The sequence below is a fragment of the Dreissena polymorpha genome, chromosome 8 (genome assembly GCF_020536995.1).
Source record: "Dreissena polymorpha isolate Duluth1 chromosome 8, UMN_Dpol_1.0, whole genome shotgun sequence".
In the NCBI taxonomy this organism is placed as follows: domain Eukaryota; kingdom Metazoa; phylum Mollusca; class Bivalvia; order Myida; family Dreissenidae; genus Dreissena; species Dreissena polymorpha.
The window spans coordinates 38,005,588-38,025,399 of NC_068362.1; the positions used below are offsets into that span (position 1 = coordinate 38,005,588).

Consider the following 19,812-nt stretch of genomic DNA (forward strand, 5'->3'; position numbering starts at 1 on the left):
GATCACAGCAACACGACACGTTAAAGCTCCATATGCATAATGCCATTGTAACTTGAAACATGCCAAGGCCTGTAAAAGTCGTATGCGACTTATATCAGAAGATAACGATGTAAATCTCATGGATCTTGATTTATAACTGCACAGACGTAATAACACGTTTCGATGTTAAGACAAGACATTCGTGCGAATAAAACATATATTAACAAGCATTCACGTGAAAAAAATGGAATAACACAAATTAAGATAATCAAACATAGACATAATGTCATAGCAACTTGAAAAACGCCAACGCATCTTAAGTCGTCTGCGATTTGTATCAAAAGAAAACGACGCAAATCTGATAGATCTGGAGTTATATCCTCATAAACGTAACAACACTTGCCGTTGTTAAAAATGAGACATTCATGCGAATAAAAGGTATATTAACAAGCATTCACGTGGAACAATGCAATAACACATTAAGGGTATCATTTAATTCATAAACTTAATGAGAAACAGTATGCATAAATCAGATCACATGGCACATATTTGTGGTTAGGTTCTTACCTGCGTACACATGTTCAATTAAAAAAAGTATGGCAATTATTTGAAATAGCAGTTTCCTGAATATTTTGTTTGTATAATTAAAACAAATAGTTAACACTGTGTTTAGTTATTTTTGTTAGCTCGATTGTAATATGGGTACTTCCTACTATTTGAAACGCCCTCGACTCCTTTTTCTGGGCAAACAGCCATTACTTGGTGTCTTAGGGGGAGACGTAAAGAAAGCTCCCACAGTGGGGATCGAACCCCTGACCTTCCGGTAAACAAAATACCCATTTTTAAATATAATTATTTACAAATAATCACCTGACGGTGTCACATACAAATCTATAAGCAGATATAGGTTCTTAAAACTAAAACTTAGGAAAGGTATTATCAAGCAACACAGAAAAAAACATTGCTATTACATTGCTTATAACTTGTGAATCGTGTAACGTGTGAATCGCGCTTATTGACCATTGATAGTTGTATACACAAATATCAATACATGTATGTTAATTATAAAAAGCTTTTATGATTGAACATGGTTAGTACTTAAATTAAAAACACAATGTGTCAATATGCTGTGGTCTTACTTTATGGTATTTTAAAGCATAAACATGAGTATATATGTGTTAATATACTTTTCATGTATCGCACGCTGAAAAACGCCATTAGAACGGAGATAACCCGGGCAAATAAAAGGCTCCACGGGTCGTTGCACTTTCCCTACTAAGTTTCATTATTATGTTTCCTCTGTGAAATGAATATACGATCGACGTTAGGCTATATTATTTATCGTTATCGACGTCAATATGTGTAATCAATCACACCGATGAACTTGAACTCTGAGAAAATGGGGTTTAATGCATGTGCGTAAATTGTCCTCCCACATAAGCCTGTGCAGTCTTAAAGCTAATTATGGATGACACTTTCCGCCTAAACTTGATTTTGCTAAGAATAGAGAACGAAAACGAAAACATATCATAAAAGCGGAAAGTGTCGTCCCCGTCAAGTAATTGGTGAGCGTGTTATTTCGCATTAATTTTCGCTCTTGATATCGACTTTACTCGCTGCGAATTTTCAAAGCAGGAGCTGTATTTTTGTGACCCGCTAAGAAATTTTGCATCGAGTTAAGTCGAGATATAGAGCGAATATTTATACGATATAAGCGCTAATCATATTATTGCCGATATGGCTGGAAAGTGAGCGGCATTTTAATAATTTATACAAGTAATAAAGGATGCAAAACGACAAAAATGTATCGGTACGGACCTCGCCAATTTATTTGTCACGTGATTATCCACTCTGAATACAGAAGAGCCCTAGGAAGATGATGCGATTGTGATTCTGTTTATATCTTTACATCTTATCGGTGTTGCATAATTAAATGTTCACTCTGCTAATAGTTACATGTTTATTATTGTGATAACGCATATAATTACAGGGATAACATTTGATTACTATTTGGTCTGCTTGTTTAAAATTTTAAATCATTGAGATTTATTTCCCTATCTGTTTGATCATCATTGCTTTCTGTTCACGCAACGCGTCTTTAATAGCGTTTGATACATCGATTTTTTCTGGTGGCTATGATAACTTGCCTGTGCGCTGCGTTTGTCATGTTGTTTTTCCTGCCCCATTGATAATTATACATCAATTTGGTGCTAACTTAACTGCCCTTTGCGATATCAAGCAAAACGTTATTTCAGAACGTTACTTACATATCTTTAAATCGCTCGCTCCATTAAACGTTCAGTTGATATGACACAATTTTGTTATTGTTGATAACATATTTTTGATAGGATGTCAATTTTAGAGTAAGATCGTTTCTTAAAAAGCATAAATTCGGCGCCTTGTTAATTTGTGTAACAAAGGGTGGTTACATTAAAAATAAACAAATTGAAACTTCAGGTGTGCAACCATGAGATAAACCTGTTTACAGCTCGAGGTGCAGTTTGAATACCAAGGCATTAATTATCAAACAGTGTGACATAGAACAAAAGTGCACGACACAACACTTTAATACACAATATGACTACAACTAGGATTACCGCCTTAAAACGATTTATGCACTAAGTTTAGGTTAGATAAAGCAGTTCCAAATCTCAAATTTATTCATTTTACATTTAAGCATAAATACAAATTTACGTCATAGCGCTAAATGTCAATTTTAACAGCTATCAAAGAGAATAAATGTTTGGCATGAGTAAATGCATCTAAACACTCAGAACAACACATCACGGGTAGCGAGTGAACGATAACAACAATAAATACGCGTTTAACATATTGTGGGCGTCATTCTGATCGACCATTCAAATAGAATATAGACCATATTAGTTTCATATTTTGATTTAGCTTTCTAACCCAGTTTGTGAACTTTATCATCAGCAAACAGTTTGACAAATTTTCGGTCAGTAGAATTGAATATTCAGAAGATTGTCTAAGTCGATAATCTTTTTATAAACGTTTGAAGCGTATCTTTTAAAAATTGTTGGAAATATGTTTTGATCAGAAATCTCTCTCTCTCTTTACATGGTTTACGTTCTCATATTAGTGTATGTTTAAGCTTAACCTGTGAATGTTCTTTGTTCATTGAATTTAGTATTGTTCATAAAATTAAGATACTTGACAACACGTATTTCGTTTTGAATTATGCAATGCCTAATTACTCCCATGCATCTTGCAGATATATATGAAGTTATGAATACCTTCTAATTATAGCGAAGTAACATAAAGCTCCAATAATAATTGTGTTCTATCAATCATGTCCGGTAAAGTAAAATATGACGTGCCTATAGTACAAACACATGCGTTGTTTTATATATAGTATATGATCAATCGATTGTTTTGACTTATTACAAGCAATATTATATTAATAAATACAATATACATTATATGTGCATTACACCTGCAAAATTGTTTTGAATATGTGTTACTTCATAATAAACTTGATGGTCTATAATACCCTCTCTGGGATTCCTATTAGATCATTTGAAATGCCTTGATTCTCGAATTTCTGATTTCTTCATTGATTATGGCTTAACAAATACACATTTTATGTTTGGACTACTCTAAAATATATGATTACAAACGTTATAATATAATCTACACGACTGATAAATATATATTTCCAAAACGTGTATGTACATATTGTATAGTATTTGTGTAAATAATATAAACATTTGTAATGTGAAAAAGTTATTGCATAGGCCATTTCCGTATTTACCTTTCATAGATCAGATAAATTCATTATTATCATTAGTGCAAATATCCGGGGATACTTAATTCAATACTCCTTATTTGAAACTGTGTCTGAGTCAGTTATATGTTCCCCATGTAATTTGTATAGTTTTGTTTGATAGCAGTGGGATTACAAAAGTGGAATGGATTGTTTAGTTTCGCCTATGTGGGAACCTCACAATAACAACCAAATAATTATAAATAGGTGATTGATATCTTGGGAAGCTTTTTTAAAGTAACATACTATTTTGATGAAATGACTAAACAATGGAGATTGTATCTTTTCGAATGTGTCAATAATTTTATTTTCATGACGTTTTTGCTATTTAACAATGTCTTAGTTGCGTTAATTTAAAACACTATGTTTTCATCTTGTTTTTGTCATTTTCCTTATCCGTGTCGTACCATCTTTCAGATGGTATGTTGGGCATCATACTTAATTACATGTATAAATTCACAAATGTTGCTGGTTTCTAAAATACATGGACAATATAATTTTGTCATACACTTTTTATGCATATAACTATAAATTGTACAGACGTTCTTAGTTTCTGACAAAATGTTACGTTTAATCTTTAGTTTAAAAACGTAATTTTTTAACGCCTAACATTTCTTACTTATTTTTGTAAAACATATTTCAATGTAGAAATACCAATTTCTTAAGCATGATCAAGAACGTTGATATATGTTTATATTAAATCTATGTATAATTCGATAAATTTGTATTTTCATTTTTAGTTTTGTTATGCATAGTTTTCATATGACATTCACGTAAACAAAACTATGACAAGTTGTTGACAAACAATTTTCTATAAACTTGTATTTATATATAAAAAGTCGGTATTTTTATTTCGTAAACCATTGGCGAAATCATGGTTTATGAAGTATTCCAGCATTGTGTTTGTCATCGACTTAATTATTCCATCACCTTTTAATATACAATCACATGAAAAATATACATTCAAGTAAGTAGCATACCCTTTTTTCGTTTGTAACAATCGCAGTGATCATAACAATAGTGTGTTTATTTTTCTTGTATTTATCACATACAACAATAAGTTTACAATAACTTTATTCAATAAGTCGATTTGTACTGACATTTAATTAACATCTATCGATACAGAGACTCTATTAAATCATTGTCATCTCTTGGTACTGTTGCAAAATAAAATAAACTGATTTCATCTCACAAAGCAATTATGGCGTGTTTAAACCAATGTTGAATAAATGCGGATTGCACAGGCACCCCTTTTTTACAGAGCACGGCCCATATATGTTTAACCAAGAACCGGCCAGGGCTTTTGGCCGAAGCATAAATATGGACTTCAGGATCTTTTTGTCCAAACAACCTTATATCAAAACACAAATCTCGTATCACACAAAATAGTTCTACTGTCGTTGTTTTTCCGAAAGCAACGATACAAAGACACTTCAATAGTATGTTCAGTAATTTATTAAATTCAGACGTTTATGACAGGAATTTTATATTGTCTTCCTGCATAGGACAGACATCGCTATCTTTTTAAACAAGCCTTTGTTTATGAATGGTGTATGCGCTAGTACTTGCATGATGCTTTATAACATTATTGCGTTAATGGCGTTCATATGTTGATGGAACACCGGTTTAGACAGCGCACTGCGGGAATGTATAGTAATATTTAAAGGATGAGTCTGTCTCGGAATCCTAATCCTATGGGGCCCACAGTGTGCCCAATAAATTAGTCCGTCCAGCAGTCCGTAATCCAGTCAGTGAGTGAATACATAACCTTTCAGTGTAACGCGCCAGTCTTGTCACTGACAGGCAAACATATCGCCGTGGCCTAATGGATATGGTGTCCGCCTAGCTACCGGGAGGTCACGGGTTCGATCCCCACTGTGGGGGCGTTCTTAAGGTTGCCCCTATAGACACCATGTATTGGTTCTAGTCCCAGGAAACGGACTCGTGAGAGTTTCGAATAACACTGATGATTTCTTTGCAATCAAGCTAAAATACAAAGATTTAAACTAAAGACAAATGTACTTACTAAACATCAATAAGCTTGTGCACATAAAATAAACCTGCTCCTAGCTTTACTGACTTAAAAAGGCAGGTCTTTTTCGGAAAAAATAGACAGTTGTTTAATAGTCAACACATAGTTCTTGGGATTTATTATTTCAGATATTTCTGAATATATGATTTAAGAGTATTACAGATAACACGTTATCATTCCCCATGAGATTTATTTCATAGTCGGCATACCTTGTAAAATATTGTTGTTTTAGTCTCGCTATATTTCAAGTGTAAAAATGTAAAATACTAGTGTAATAACTAGAGTAATTTCTAGTGTAATTACTATTGTAAATTTGTAATGTACACACAAATAAGAGATAGGAAAATGTGTAAACATGATGCCAAACGGATGATAATTCATTGACATGCAAGAATGTGATTGTACATTTATCAAGAAACGACAAATGCAATTAGCATACGAGTATGTGCCACCACGTGATGTAAAGAAGCACAACGGCGCATGGAAGTGAAAGAACACATATAATAATGCAAAACGCATTTGTTAAATACCAGCGTGCTCTTGTAATGTCAACGTTGATATGTCATTAAGCAAATAAACAATTTGCATAAGATTGTTTTTCACATCTAATTGTTAAGAAGTATGAAGAATTGTAATCTAACATCGTGAATTTACCGGTGAAAAGTATTTCATATTTAATTGATATTCTTTAAAGTATGTTGTTAAATAATTGACCCACACATCCAAAATGTATGGGGGTTTTCACACGACGGCATCTTCCTTATATTGCTGACTAAATGTTTAGGTGGTGTGATTAAATATTGCCTTGCAATGTGCAAACACCTCTTATATGTTATAGTTGCCCACAATTATTAGGTCTAATTGCTTAAAATACGTTAAAAACGTTGTTTTTATTTTTTACGGGATGCATTCCATATGTTTTAGTTTTGTATTCCAATTCTCTAAAGCAGATTAATATGCGTGTGTTTTAATTTTGCAGGTTAATTGAAGGTCCACACACAACAAAATCATTCCGAATACGATGGTTTATTTTATCAAAATCTTAACTTAATGCAACTTAAATTTTTTATACTTCAAATCATAACATGCTTTTCAAATCGTATGACTAGCTATTTACTGCTTTTTTTTTCAAACGAATATTTGTGTATATTCCGGTTGAGAAATAATCGAGCTTTTAGAACTCGTTAGAATTTACATGCGGTGACCCACCAGTTAAAACAGGAGATAAATCATACTTCCAGTCTCAGTCTACACAAACAATTCAAATTGCGACAAATTTTGACACAGTACTAGCGAATAAGTAAAATAAATAGATAATAATTCTTCGCGAGAATGATGATTGGAACGGTCAATTCAAATAATTGAACGTTTAAGCAAGGTTTAAATAATATCGGAAAACCACCATTGATTCACAGTTAGTCCACCAAGAAATAGCTAATGGGATCTTAATAATAGCAAATGACGATGTCCCTATTTTTTCATCAGAGTAATAAGATTGTTTGTTACAGACAATTTCAAATTAATTGTAAATTTGATTTTAAAAAGTCACAATCACCATAATCTTACTCAAAGATAAGTTGTCACCCAGAGCCTTAATCAAATGCAAGTAGTCACCAACATCATAATCACAGACAATTCCGTTGTCATCAAAATCTGAACCACTGACACTGTCATGATAATTGAAATAATAACTGACACCGCCATCGTCACCAAAAAAATTAATGACAGAACATTTTATGGTTACTAAGAACGAGATAACCGACAATTCTATTACTACGAGAATCGAATATATAAGAATGTAGATTTCATCGCGTGTTCAATCGTTTTTCATCGCGCCTAAAATAATTGGTTTTGTTCTAGATATATGATGACTCTTTTTTATGTCATTCCGATGTTCTCGCACTCAAAACCACAGTATATCATGTTAACGACATTTATCACAAGTGAACACGAACACCGGCGTCTTTGTTGGAGCCCTTTGAAATTCAACTATTTATAATTTTTATCCTATAAACAAAGTGTAAATATCTGCAGGAAACGCTTGGCAGTATCGGTATGTAGGCGATGCCAAAACTTTGTATACTAGTAGTTTGTTCTTACTATTTTCATTACACATTTGATGTTTTCAGATCAAGTGGCTTAATCAGAACGTCATTAACTCCAATGTGGTATTTTAAATGACCAACAGACTCAATAAATACTACGGAATTTGTCTGAAAAACATTAAAGCTATTAAAGAGAGTACTTGTTTAAATAGTTTGTTTACCGCATACATACATTATTAATAACAAATACAACATTAATTGACCCACGTGTTCGTATTATGCCCCCACTCCTTTTAAGAAGAATTTCTCTATTGCGTTGATCAGATGGTGGGATGTTCGGTAATGCACATTTTGGAATGGTTACATGAGAGGAACGAAAGACGTCGTTCGATGTTTAAGAACATTCTTGGAACACGTATTAAACTACATGCAGTAAGCATTTTATTATTTTTGACATGGTGTTTACAAAACAACTATTTCCGCCGGATTCATTACCTATCATTTTATTTGTATTGCTTTCTGGTGTAAATATGGGAAATGTTATTCATTTACAATTTATTTAAGTTGGGGGGGGGGGCATAGACGTTTTACCTTATTGCTTGTTGTACGGTTAGTAATTTATCAAAATTGATATTACAATACGTTGAACGGACTTAAAATAACCAGTGTATTGTTTATATAAATAATAGAGTTGTAAGTTAACATATCATAAACAGGCCGAGGTTTTGTATTTGAATTAAACGGTACATTTTAAGTGTTTATGATTATACTTTATATTATTTATCCTATTGTATAACCTAAAGGTTTTCCTTTGTGTACATCTAGTTGGGTTAATGTCAGCATAATGTGCACGATGTATGAATTGTCCAAAAGCGATGATCATAGTCGTATTCAAGTGAGTTTGTCTCTCCTGGAAGAATAAGTGACGTTTCACGGTTTGATTGCGTTGCAATGTATTGATTTGAAAAAGCTTTTGTTTCCATAAAATTTTTAATAACAGTTATAATACTGCCTATTGAAATTTTCCATGGAAATGTATCGCAATATATTGACATCTCTTGTGCTAATGTATCGCGATAGTGTCTTTTCTGTAATATTACCATAAATAACATTATAGTGAACCCAAACGATTATCATTCCTGGAAAACCACATACAATATTTCGATTGTTATATAACGTTAATATGAAAGGCTGATAAATAAGTTACTAATCTTTGTATGCGAGCTTCAAATCACAACTTTTCAAGATTATACGTGCCATTGTTTTATGCCGTTTTGTGAGTTGTAACCAAGGAACTCTCGAGATGTAACATATTGCCACACACTGTGGCTATCATACACCTACTGTATCAAAGCTTCCTTTAGGTGATCTATTTAACGATAGGTATACGGCGCGTTCAATGCAAGGTCTTCGATTCGTTAGTATGTTGATGCTGAATTTCTCAATAAAACACGGGGATACTTAATATTGGAAAAATGTCACTGGACTTTACCTTACAGTTTAAAATTGGAATTGTTACTTACTGACAATATAACTTCTGAGAGAATCGTTTCAAAATATTTTGGATAAAGGAATACAAAAGCGCGTAAAAGTGTATACTATAAATTGAAGGAATTACTACATGTATTGCAATTCATAAGACAAATAAATATACAACAATAAACTGATTCACTTTTGATAGTTTGGATTACTGAGAAGCTATTTCGTGATGACAAATACGCGTAATAAATAACGTGTGTTTAGATCACCAACGTGTTTGTCGATCAGATATACAATGTTAATTATGTTAAGTGTATTTTAGTACGGTGAGTTTTTGTCCGGTGACGGGTTAAGGATGACGACCATTGCAAATTAATTTAATAGGAATCAAGATTGGAAACTGTGTAAGTATATTTCTTTACTTATTGACACAGTGTGATAGTACATAATTGGATTTATAAGCGGTACGTTTGATATACTAGTGTTTGGTGATGATTCTTTATGGTGATTCGTGATGATTCTTTATGGTGATTGGTGATGATTCTTTATGGTGATCGGTGCTGATTCTTTATGGTGATTGGTGATGATTCTTTATGGTGATTGGTGATGATTCTTTATGGTGTTTGGTGATGATTCGTTATGGTGATTGGTGATGATTCTTAATGGTGATTGGTGATGATTCTTTATGGTGATTGGTGATGATTCTTTATGGTGATTGCACTATACCTAACAAGCTTAATACGCTTTATTGTACATAAACAGAACGTTTGATTGCGATTCGAAATTTTGCAATCGATATCGTTATAAGATTTAGACATAACTCGTAAATCTTAAAAATGATTTAGGATCACAATTTTAATCCTACAAACTTCTTTTTTGTTCGAGATGAAAGAAGAAACATATTCCATTTACAACCTTAATTATCGAATATTTCAGACATTGCTATGTATTTCTTTTATATCTGTCAGGTCTTAATAATTCTCATAATTGATGCTTTTGTAGATACTAATTCGCAACCAAGTCTTAAGTTGGACTGTGTGGAATCGCAAAGCATTTTTTAAGTTTTAAGTAAGTTGTTTATTTTGTTGTGCCTTCTGCATGTTCCTAGTAAGTCTGTAAACTGCCTCCAATGTAAGGATTTGAAATAAGTAGCTTAAGCCTAAAACGTTTTAACTTGCTTGTGTCGTGCTGAGACGGGATGTCAGGTTCTCTGGGAATGGTAAGGGAATTAAACTTGTGGGATTTTGCTAATTTAGTGTTATCAAATGTTTAGAGCAGTTACAACAAAAAGCAAAAAACTACAACGAGTATTTTCTATAAACATATATGCGTTCATAAGTCTTATTACTGGACTGGAAACTGACCGGTTTTTTAATGAAAATAAAACAATGATCATGATAATTACACTTTCGGAGGTTCAATAAATTCTCTTTCACCATACTGTAATTTAAATGAAAACACCTTAAGTGTAATGTTCACATTGTATTGGATTTAAAAAAAACACAATTATAACACAGATAAACGCATTAAAATCGCGTAAATGGTTCATCATTGATGAACGGTAGCGTTTCTGGAAGTTTCTTGAATAAAACTCTTAAAATAAAAAAAAAAAATATTTTTATATCAAAGAAAATTGAATGAAAATGAGCACAAATGCATGTACAGTGCTTAAAATCGATTACTTAGTGTGCAAAAAACAACGAATTATTATTTTCCCGTAACAAATCTGGGATAAAATCCCATTGGAAAAACAAAGAATCCCATGGGAAAAAGAAAATACCATTGGAAAATGCAAAAATCCCATAAGAAGTTCAATTTTGCTAATAAATTTTATAGTAAAATAAAGCATTTTGTAAGCTCAAGTAATCAATTATTTATAAAAAAAATAGGAAACCGATCATATGCTTTATCACAAAGAAGAAAGTTTCCAAGATAAAGGGTACTAGAGTTTGTGAAATTTCGGTATCGTAAAGTTTTACCGGTGGCCGTTAGAAATTTTTTTATAACAATAATGCAATTTAATGTTGTATTAAATAAAATATCAGTTCGTTTAAAGTAATTGCATTTATAATGACGATTACAAATGCAACGAACGTATTTTTAGAACCATTACCATGCTGATTAAATTGACAAATGCAACAAAAGTATTAAAAAAAACAATATCATAGAATATTGTAATCACGAATGTTGAATATTTGTATTTAACAGTGTTATTTTACAGTTTACTAATGTATCTGTTATACTCTATTTGGAATAAGGCTCTTAAACATTAAATAGAATTAAAACTATGTTTTTATTACATCAGTTTGACTGAACGGAAAAACATATTTGGCAAATGTCTACGTCACCATTCAATGAAACAACAACGCTCTCAGTTCCCGCGCTGACGTCAGAGAACACTGACGTTACGACGGCATCGAAAGCGATAGAAACCATTGTGCTGGTCGTGATCATGACCATAACGACTGTCGGCAACGTGTGTCTCTGGGTGATCGTGCTAAGGTCAAGGGCCCTGAGGACTTTGACCAGCATGTTCATCCTTGGATTGTCCACTGCAGGTAAGGAAAAAAATGTGTTCTGGTCCATATTACGTAAGCTTAAAGCTAAAAGCTTGAGTTATTCTGCATACAAACTCCCGTATAACATTGAGATAAACGGAATGAGTGGGAAACAAATGCGTCTTCAATGATGTTTTAAACTGTTTATCTTTATGGATGGCTGTTTTGCGTTGACGCTGGGTGAATATATATTGTAAATGTCACCTTGAAGAAACAATTTACCGCTGTCGTCGAGACGATTAAACATAACGTTGAACGTGACGTTTATTAAGTATAGACATACACGAACGTGTTATGTTTGTCAAGTTTGGCCTTGTTTAGTTTTTGTGCATGCCTGTCAACCATTTAAATTTATAATCATGTTTTACATATCATTACTATAAATACTATTAAATAGTAACAACATGACGTCGCGATTTGGCCGATATTCTTATCTAGCGTGCCAATATAATGTAAATCGGAACGCTTACAATTATGTAATGCCTGTAACTCGACATTGATAGTTATTTTCAAGCTGTTTCAATTACCAGAAGACGTGCAATCAACATCATGCTAAATCCATACTACAGTGTTTCACATTGATTGGGAAAACGATATATACAAAGCGCAATTAAAAAAGTTAAATTATTCATATATAAGCAAATGCATCCGATATCTATGCCCGTCACTGCACACAAATATGAATATCTAAACAGATTTTGAGTTTAAACGTTTGCTAATTTATATATTTAAATTGCATACATCGATTTCATTTTCACAACGAAACGAGTGTGTCTGTTTTTCTTTAAAGGCCTGATTTCTGGCATATATACTCTAAAAACAATACGACAAATGAACGCTTTGCCTTAATGTTTACACACGATTTTAGAAATTGATCTTCGGAGACGAAGTAACTTCATATCACAGCACCAATTGTATATACTCGCTCTATTTTTGCCATCTGTGCAACTTTTAAATCCACCAGAAAGTAATAACTACTCAAATGAGACATGAACACGCCACAGAGGCATAGGCACGCCAAATAGGAATGCAGAAAAGAGATAGTTTGAGACTTGTGCTCTTAACTGACTAAGCAATATTTCAGTGCGTGTTGCGTGCAGCTTTGTTATAATATAAACTGTGTTTGCTGTAATATGTCAACATCAAGTTACAAATAAAACGATTTGGATTGAGGCCAATGAAAACAATAAACGTTTGCATTTAATTGTTAAGAAGGCCACCAAAACACAAGAAAAAGTACTATGCTCGCAGTAACGAAACATTGGATGTTTTGGGTGTTTTGGCGTGTCGTCGTTTTAAGACATAACTTAATATGTTGTTGTCCATCACCGTGCGTTCATTGACGAAGTTTCATTACCTTGTAAACATTTTACTTCATTTTAATTTAAAAGTCTCGCTGTATGTTTAACAATGTCGAATTGCCAATAGGATGTGCGACTTTGCTGATGCATAGTTCACTGGGTCTTATAATTAGTAATTGAATATAAATTAGCATTATAACTAGTTAATTGACATCTTTAACTTGATCTGATTTCACTAATAACCCCAAAATTATTTCCAATTGCTTTGTGAGATGTCCATTTACTAATTAATGTTAATGCTCAAACTGTGTAATGGGTGCCTCATAAAAGAACAAAGGACTTACGAGATTAATGCAGACGATATAATAGTACATTATGTGCAAAATACCATAAAAGTACAGGCATAATTTACCTGGCTTCAATAGTATGTATCCCTTCATCATTCACACATTAAGAACATTACACCCCTTGGAATGGCAAATTTGTTTTAATTACAATATTTTATATTAATTACTTCAGATTCAGATCGAAAATACTTTACAGTTGGAAACAAAGGTTAGCTCAGTTATTATGTATAGCAAAATGAAACTGCATACATATTTAAGGAGGCACCTTTATATTAACCTTTATATTATTTGTCGATATTTAAGACACGCGGCTAAATGCTTATCAAATACCTGACAATATTCTCAACACAACAGTTAACATAAAAACCTATTATATATTAATAGCTATTATTATGTCGCACATTTCAGATATCCTCGTGGGCGTCGTGAACATGCCCATTACGGTCTACACAATAATCATGGGTCGCTGGGAGTTTTCGCAGAGCGCATGTGTAGTCTTTGGCTTCCTGAACATGATCACCTTGGTTACCAGCGTCCTGTCGCTTTGCAGCATTTCTATAAATAGATATGTCATGGTGTGTTATCCACATATGTTCAAGCATATTTACACGGTCAGAAACGCTGTTGCCATGATAATAGGTAGGTATTATTGCATATACATGTATATTCATTCGTATAATTTTTTTACTTTTCGCACAAGTGCGCTTTCGTTTAATTAACAATGGGTGATGTATGTCATTCAAAATTCAAAACTCGCTTCATTAGAATATTGTTACGAATTCAATATGCTTAAAGAATAAGACTATACTTCTATAATATTTTAACTATAACATTGTTTATGCCGAAAATGAAATACGAGGACATATACATTACGACCAGTGAGCGTAGGTTAAGGCATAAATTCTCTGAAAGTTGAAATGATGAACGCAATCAAGAATTTGTCTGTAACATTATCCGCATACTTACATTCAATCCGTGTTCGAACATATTAAACATCTATTCGACGTACATGACATATAATATTTTAACGGTTATGTAATTCAGAAGAAAACAAGATATATAATCATTTAAAACTTTAAAGTCGAACTAGTCGATATAATTTGGGATTCTTTCTTTCAGGTGTTGTTATATTTTCGATTCTACTCTCCCTGCCGCCTCTGATTGGTTGGTCTGAATATGTTTACACGCCCTCGCATTCGTTCTGTTTCGCTGATTGGCAGAACCACATGTCCTACGCATTCTTTATGATTGGATGTTGCTTCGGGATTCCTTTCATAGTCATGTCAGTTTGCAACGTGTTAATTTTGAGAAACGTGAGGGCCAGCAGACTTCGAGTTAAAACCTCGTCAGAACCTCAACAATCACCTGCCTCAATTAAGACTTCCATCAATCGATTAACGATTGGCTCAACAAAGGTTCGAATGACATCAAAAATCGTTCCCACGAAAGTTGTTAAATCCACAACCACCTTACACACACCATTTTTTCAGTCAAAGAAATCGTCGTTAACACGTCAACAATGTAGCCGATTCCTTCATCCAGACTGGAAACCTGCTTCAGAAAACACACCGTCAGGAAGATGTTCACTTGTAACAGCAATTTCACTAGACCTATCATCGGACGTATCGTTTGTCCTACCTTCGAACTCAGAAACAGAATTCAACGCTCAGGGACCGGTTTATAATAAGCAAATGAGCAAACCAAAGGGGCGAGAGACGCCGCCCTTAAAACGGCGAGAAGAGATACGACTTGCTGTTTCGCTAATTATTGTTGTTGTGGTATTTGTTGTATGTTGGCTACCCTATTGTGTAAGTATGCTACTTTCAATATTTCACTCGGGACAAGTGCCAAGAGAATTCCATATGTTTACAATAATTATAGGATATGCAAATAGTTGCTGTAATCCTATCATCTATGGTGTCATGAACAAACGGTTCAAGGTTGGGTTTAAGCGCATTTTCTGTTTCTGGCAGTACAGAACCAGATCAGGTCTGAGTAGCCCTTAGTCATATTGAAGCACTCTCATACAACTATATCACTCTCACATATATTTATTTTAATATTTCCAATCTGTGTTAGTAAACATGTTTCAGACACGTTCCCGGTAAAATAAATTCAATTCAATTTGTTTTTTATCTATATGTCTTTGATTTAAAAAAACGCTTAATCCTGTTTTTTAAACCGGCTGAAAATAATTATGTTAATGAAACATCAAGTAATTTATCCGGTATCCATAAATAGCAATAATTAATTAGAATTGATATTCTAATGGACGAAGAATCCTTCAATTTCCCTTTTAATACAGACTTAAGATTAGCCATAAACAGCTGCGGACAACTTTTATCTTGCGATAAAGAATACTTCATACATGTTAGATCTTGAATGTGGCTTTATAATAACTCTAATAAATGGCCTTATGGCATGATTCCTACGCATTTCATTTATTCAGGAAATTTTTCACTTCGCAATGAATATCATGTATAAGCTAATTACCCACTGTAATGTATGACCTCGAAGTAAAATTCTCATATACAATGTGTGCAGAAAACACAAAGAAGAACCTTTTTTGACAACAACACTGGTACATTCCTATTAGAAGGTACATCAAACTCGTAACACAAAGTCCAGATATAATTGCGTTTCGAGCCAGAGGCTACATTATGAATTCCCCCGGAGAGTGCCCTAGCACTCCTCCCTAACCACCTCCAAGTCTCGCGAATGTTGTGACGAATTTTGAAATACAACTGCAATTTCTAGCTAATTATTTGTTCCTGAAAGCTTTTTCAATGTGTGTGGTCTTTAGTTGTGGGGAGAAGCCGGAGTACCCGGAGAAAACCCACCTGTCAGGTATGGCGACGACCAGCCAAACTCACATGGCGCCTAGATGAGAAGTGAGTGTACAAACCACTGCCACCAATTGAAATTTGAATTTATGTTAACATTAACGCCAAATCCTAATTGGATTATCCGCTTATCCGGTGGTTAAATTTCCCGATGGACCCACTGCGTATGAAAATCAACTCACTTACGCGCATGACTATGCTACTGTTACACATGGATCTCTACATGGAGTAAACATTCTGTAGCATTTAATATGAGATGTGCTTTAGAAAAGGGGTTTAATGCATGTGAGCTACGTGTAGTTAAGTGCGGACTGCACAGGCTAATCTTGGACGACACTTTTCGTACATGCAATAATCTCCCTTTGTACAGAGCACGGCCCATTTATAATGATAGTATGTTTTTCTTCTTCTATATCATATACACATTTTCTCACATGCTTTACCCTGTTTCCCATTTAATACAACCATTATATATATTGTTTTATTACACATGTGTAAAACAACATTTTTAAGCGTTTTAATTGGCTTAGTTTTCGTTTATTGACCAATCGCATTTTGTTATTTTGCTTACATGACGTTGCAACGTCAAATGACGTCACGAAATGTATACAACATTCGGGATTTATCATTATGTTTTCGTAAATATTAATTTAATTTGCTCATTTAAAAGCATGTTATAAAAAAAATCTGACACTCGTTGTCATATCATACCATATTTTATTAAACTCGTCCAGGAAATTCGTTAGTAAGCTCGCCAAAGGCTCGCTTACTAAAAAAATTCCTGAACTCGTTTAATAAAATATGGTATGATATGACAACTCGTGCCAGATCCTATATATATGAACATGTGTTTGCAGTCAATGCTTAAATGAATAATAACATTCGTTTTTACATGCTTGGTTTATTAGGATTCAACATGTGTTTATGATACGTTAATAATATCTAAGTTTAATTTGGATGTTTTAGCCATCATCAATTTTTCATATTTTAACACATAAATTATACAACTTTTTAACAATATATAATAGAAATAAAGCATATAAACGCCAACAAGTGTCAGATCCATTTTCAAAAGAAAACTTTCATTCGGTCTCATTAAACCCATGTACAACATTCGCGTCATCATGAATTTAAACAACTGTAAAAAAAACTAATTACTTAGTGATTTCTACATACCGCATGTCGCCTTGTGAATAATGCAGTAGTAGTGTTTTTCCCAGGCCAGTTTAGCGTGGCGAAAAGCCACGCCGCCCTCCCGGATCGCCACGCTGCCCTTTTCAAAGGCAAATTTTGCCAGGCGCCCTTCTTTTCAAAGGCAAATTTCGCCACGCGCCCTTATCGATAACATCTTTATTGCCTTACGATCTAACTTGGTCCGCCAAATCAGCGTCCTTGATTGTCTGTGACGCTCCGACTGTTTTTGATTTATTCAACGGTTAATCGACTAGATTATTTGAGCAGATTTAATCTATTACAGTGCTCGAATTATAGGTAGACTGCTCCAAAGCTGTGAATTAGTCATGCGTGAATAACTCCGTGTCAGTATCAATCGATAATGCCAGAGGCTATGTTATACCAAGCGCACTTTTCGGTCGGCAATGTGTACTCCTTCACGATAAAATCGTTACTTCGGAGACTTTTGATGAAAAACTCGATGTTATTCTCGTGGCAATTGTGCATTGCATGCATTATTCAGTTATATCGAAACATATATTTACGCATAATTACATTTAAAAACACAAACAAATTTATTCTTTATCGATTTCGTCTTATCTCAATCGGACTGGCTCGGTCTTTTACATAGGTCGCCATTGTGAAGAATTTTTTTACTGGTTATCAAACCTTAGACGTTGCTGTACCAGCATCGTCAAAAATGGGATAAGACAAACATGGTTTCATTTATATGTTAGTGGATCTGTGTATATTCAGATGCATATGCATATATTGCTTTATTATGTTTGTCGTGCTGTACAGTTTATTGAAACAGTATGGAACTTAAATGTACATTGCAAGGTAAATATATTAATATAAATAATAGTAAGTTAAATACATCAATTACCATTTAATGTGCTTCTTAATATGTTATTTTTTCCACAACTGCTTCAGATGCGATTACATGTTGCCCCGTAATTCAGGTATTCAGGGAACGTTTTTGCCCTTTTTTGCCTACACTGCGCTCTAAAATGCCCTTTTTTAAAGTAATGCGCCATGCCCCATTTGCCCTCCTGGGAAAAACACTAAGTAGAAGGTAATAAATATACTTGCCGAAAGACAACATTTTATTATTCCAGCATCATTGACACATATAAGCATATGTGTCACTAGGGAAGATACTCTTTTTTTAACTCTTAAAAGGAACGAAGCAAATTTGAGACTAACGGAAGGGTCAATCAACTTAGAACAGACACACGTAGAACATGTCATTTAGTTTTAGACTGACCATGCTTGAAACAAGAAACACACAAGTAAGAAAACTAGATGAAAGGGCTCTGATAGGGTTGGAACCAATGCATGACTTTCATAGGCGAAACTTCGTCAATAAGTGTGCCTGTTTTCAAGACAGGAAGCATGTTTGCTTATTGTGCTACTTGAGTCCCACGTGTCACTCGTCAACAACACCGCGACGTGAATTGTGGATAATTATCACAATAGTTTGATTGCCTAATAAAATCGATGGCAATACTTCCTGTTAAAAGATAGTTAACATAAACAAAGATAATCAAACACATATTTCAAAAAACACTTGTACACTATTTAAATAGTTCTAAGATATAAACGTCGTTTCTGGTCTTAAATAAATTGCAAATTATCCTAAGTTAGAAATTATCAAAAGTATCGTATCCACAAATATGTTAAGTTAAGATATTGATCCATGAAATTTCACGGCTGAATATTAATATAATATTTGTGTAAGAATTCCTACCAAAATGAAACACCGGCGATCATAGACATTGCAAACTCTTATTGATCGTCTAAGTCCATTCATTTTTATTGCAAATTACAAAGGACGATTGATTTGATTTTACAATATCCCTACGGCAATAGCATGATATACAATATACCTCGGCCAATAGCATGATATTCAATATCCCTACGCCTACAGCATGGTTTTACAATAATTGTCCATAAGATAGATATTATACTTTCAAATACACTTTAAAAATTAAAATAACGATTGTATTTGTTTCTTCACACATAATGTTTGTAGTGGTTCGAAATATAACTCCTAAAGATCAGGTTCATGTGTGTCTTTAAGTAAAACAAACCCATCCTTGAAACGTTTTACCATATTTACCTCTAAAGTATGCAGTGTGTTTGGTAAACCCCAGTGTTGCTTATTAGAAATCTACCTCATAATAAAAGATCTCATTATATAAGTATGTTAACAATAGTTCATGAATATCTTAGAAGATTAGGCGTTGGTTTGAAAAAACAAATGTCTTT

The 19,812-nt window shown here is 33.6% G+C and overlaps 1 protein-coding gene across 1 annotated transcript; it reads left to right on the top strand.

Annotated features, from left to right (window-relative positions):
• The first annotated feature begins 11,736 nt into the window (after window positions 1-11,736).
• On the top strand, window positions 11,737-15,653 carry LOC127841179 (octopamine receptor Oamb-like). Its single transcript, XM_052369828.1, has 3 exons — window positions 11,737-11,877; window positions 13,934-14,164; window positions 14,645-15,653. Exons 1-3 carry the CDS (start codon window positions 11,772-11,774, stop codon window positions 15,529-15,531), a joined length of 1,224 nt encoding a protein of 407 aa, XP_052225788.1. The 5' UTR covers window positions 11,737-11,771; the 3' UTR covers window positions 15,532-15,653.
• Window positions 15,654-19,812: the final 4,159 nt, after the last annotated feature.

Excerpts from the sequence above, each read along its gene's own strand:
- LOC127841179 (XM_052369828.1), top strand. The coding sequence starts at position 11,772 with ATGACCATAACGACTGTCGGCAACGTGTGTCTCTGGGTGATCGTGCTA. Across the intron at positions 11,878-13,933 it reads CCTTGGATTGTCCACTGCAG|ATATCCTCGTGGGCGTCGTG; the intron begins GTAAGGAAAAAA and ends CGCACATTTCAG. Across the intron at positions 14,165-14,644 it reads CGCTGTTGCCATGATAATAG|GTGTTGTTATATTTTCGATT; the intron begins GTAGGTATTATT and ends TCTTTCTTTCAG.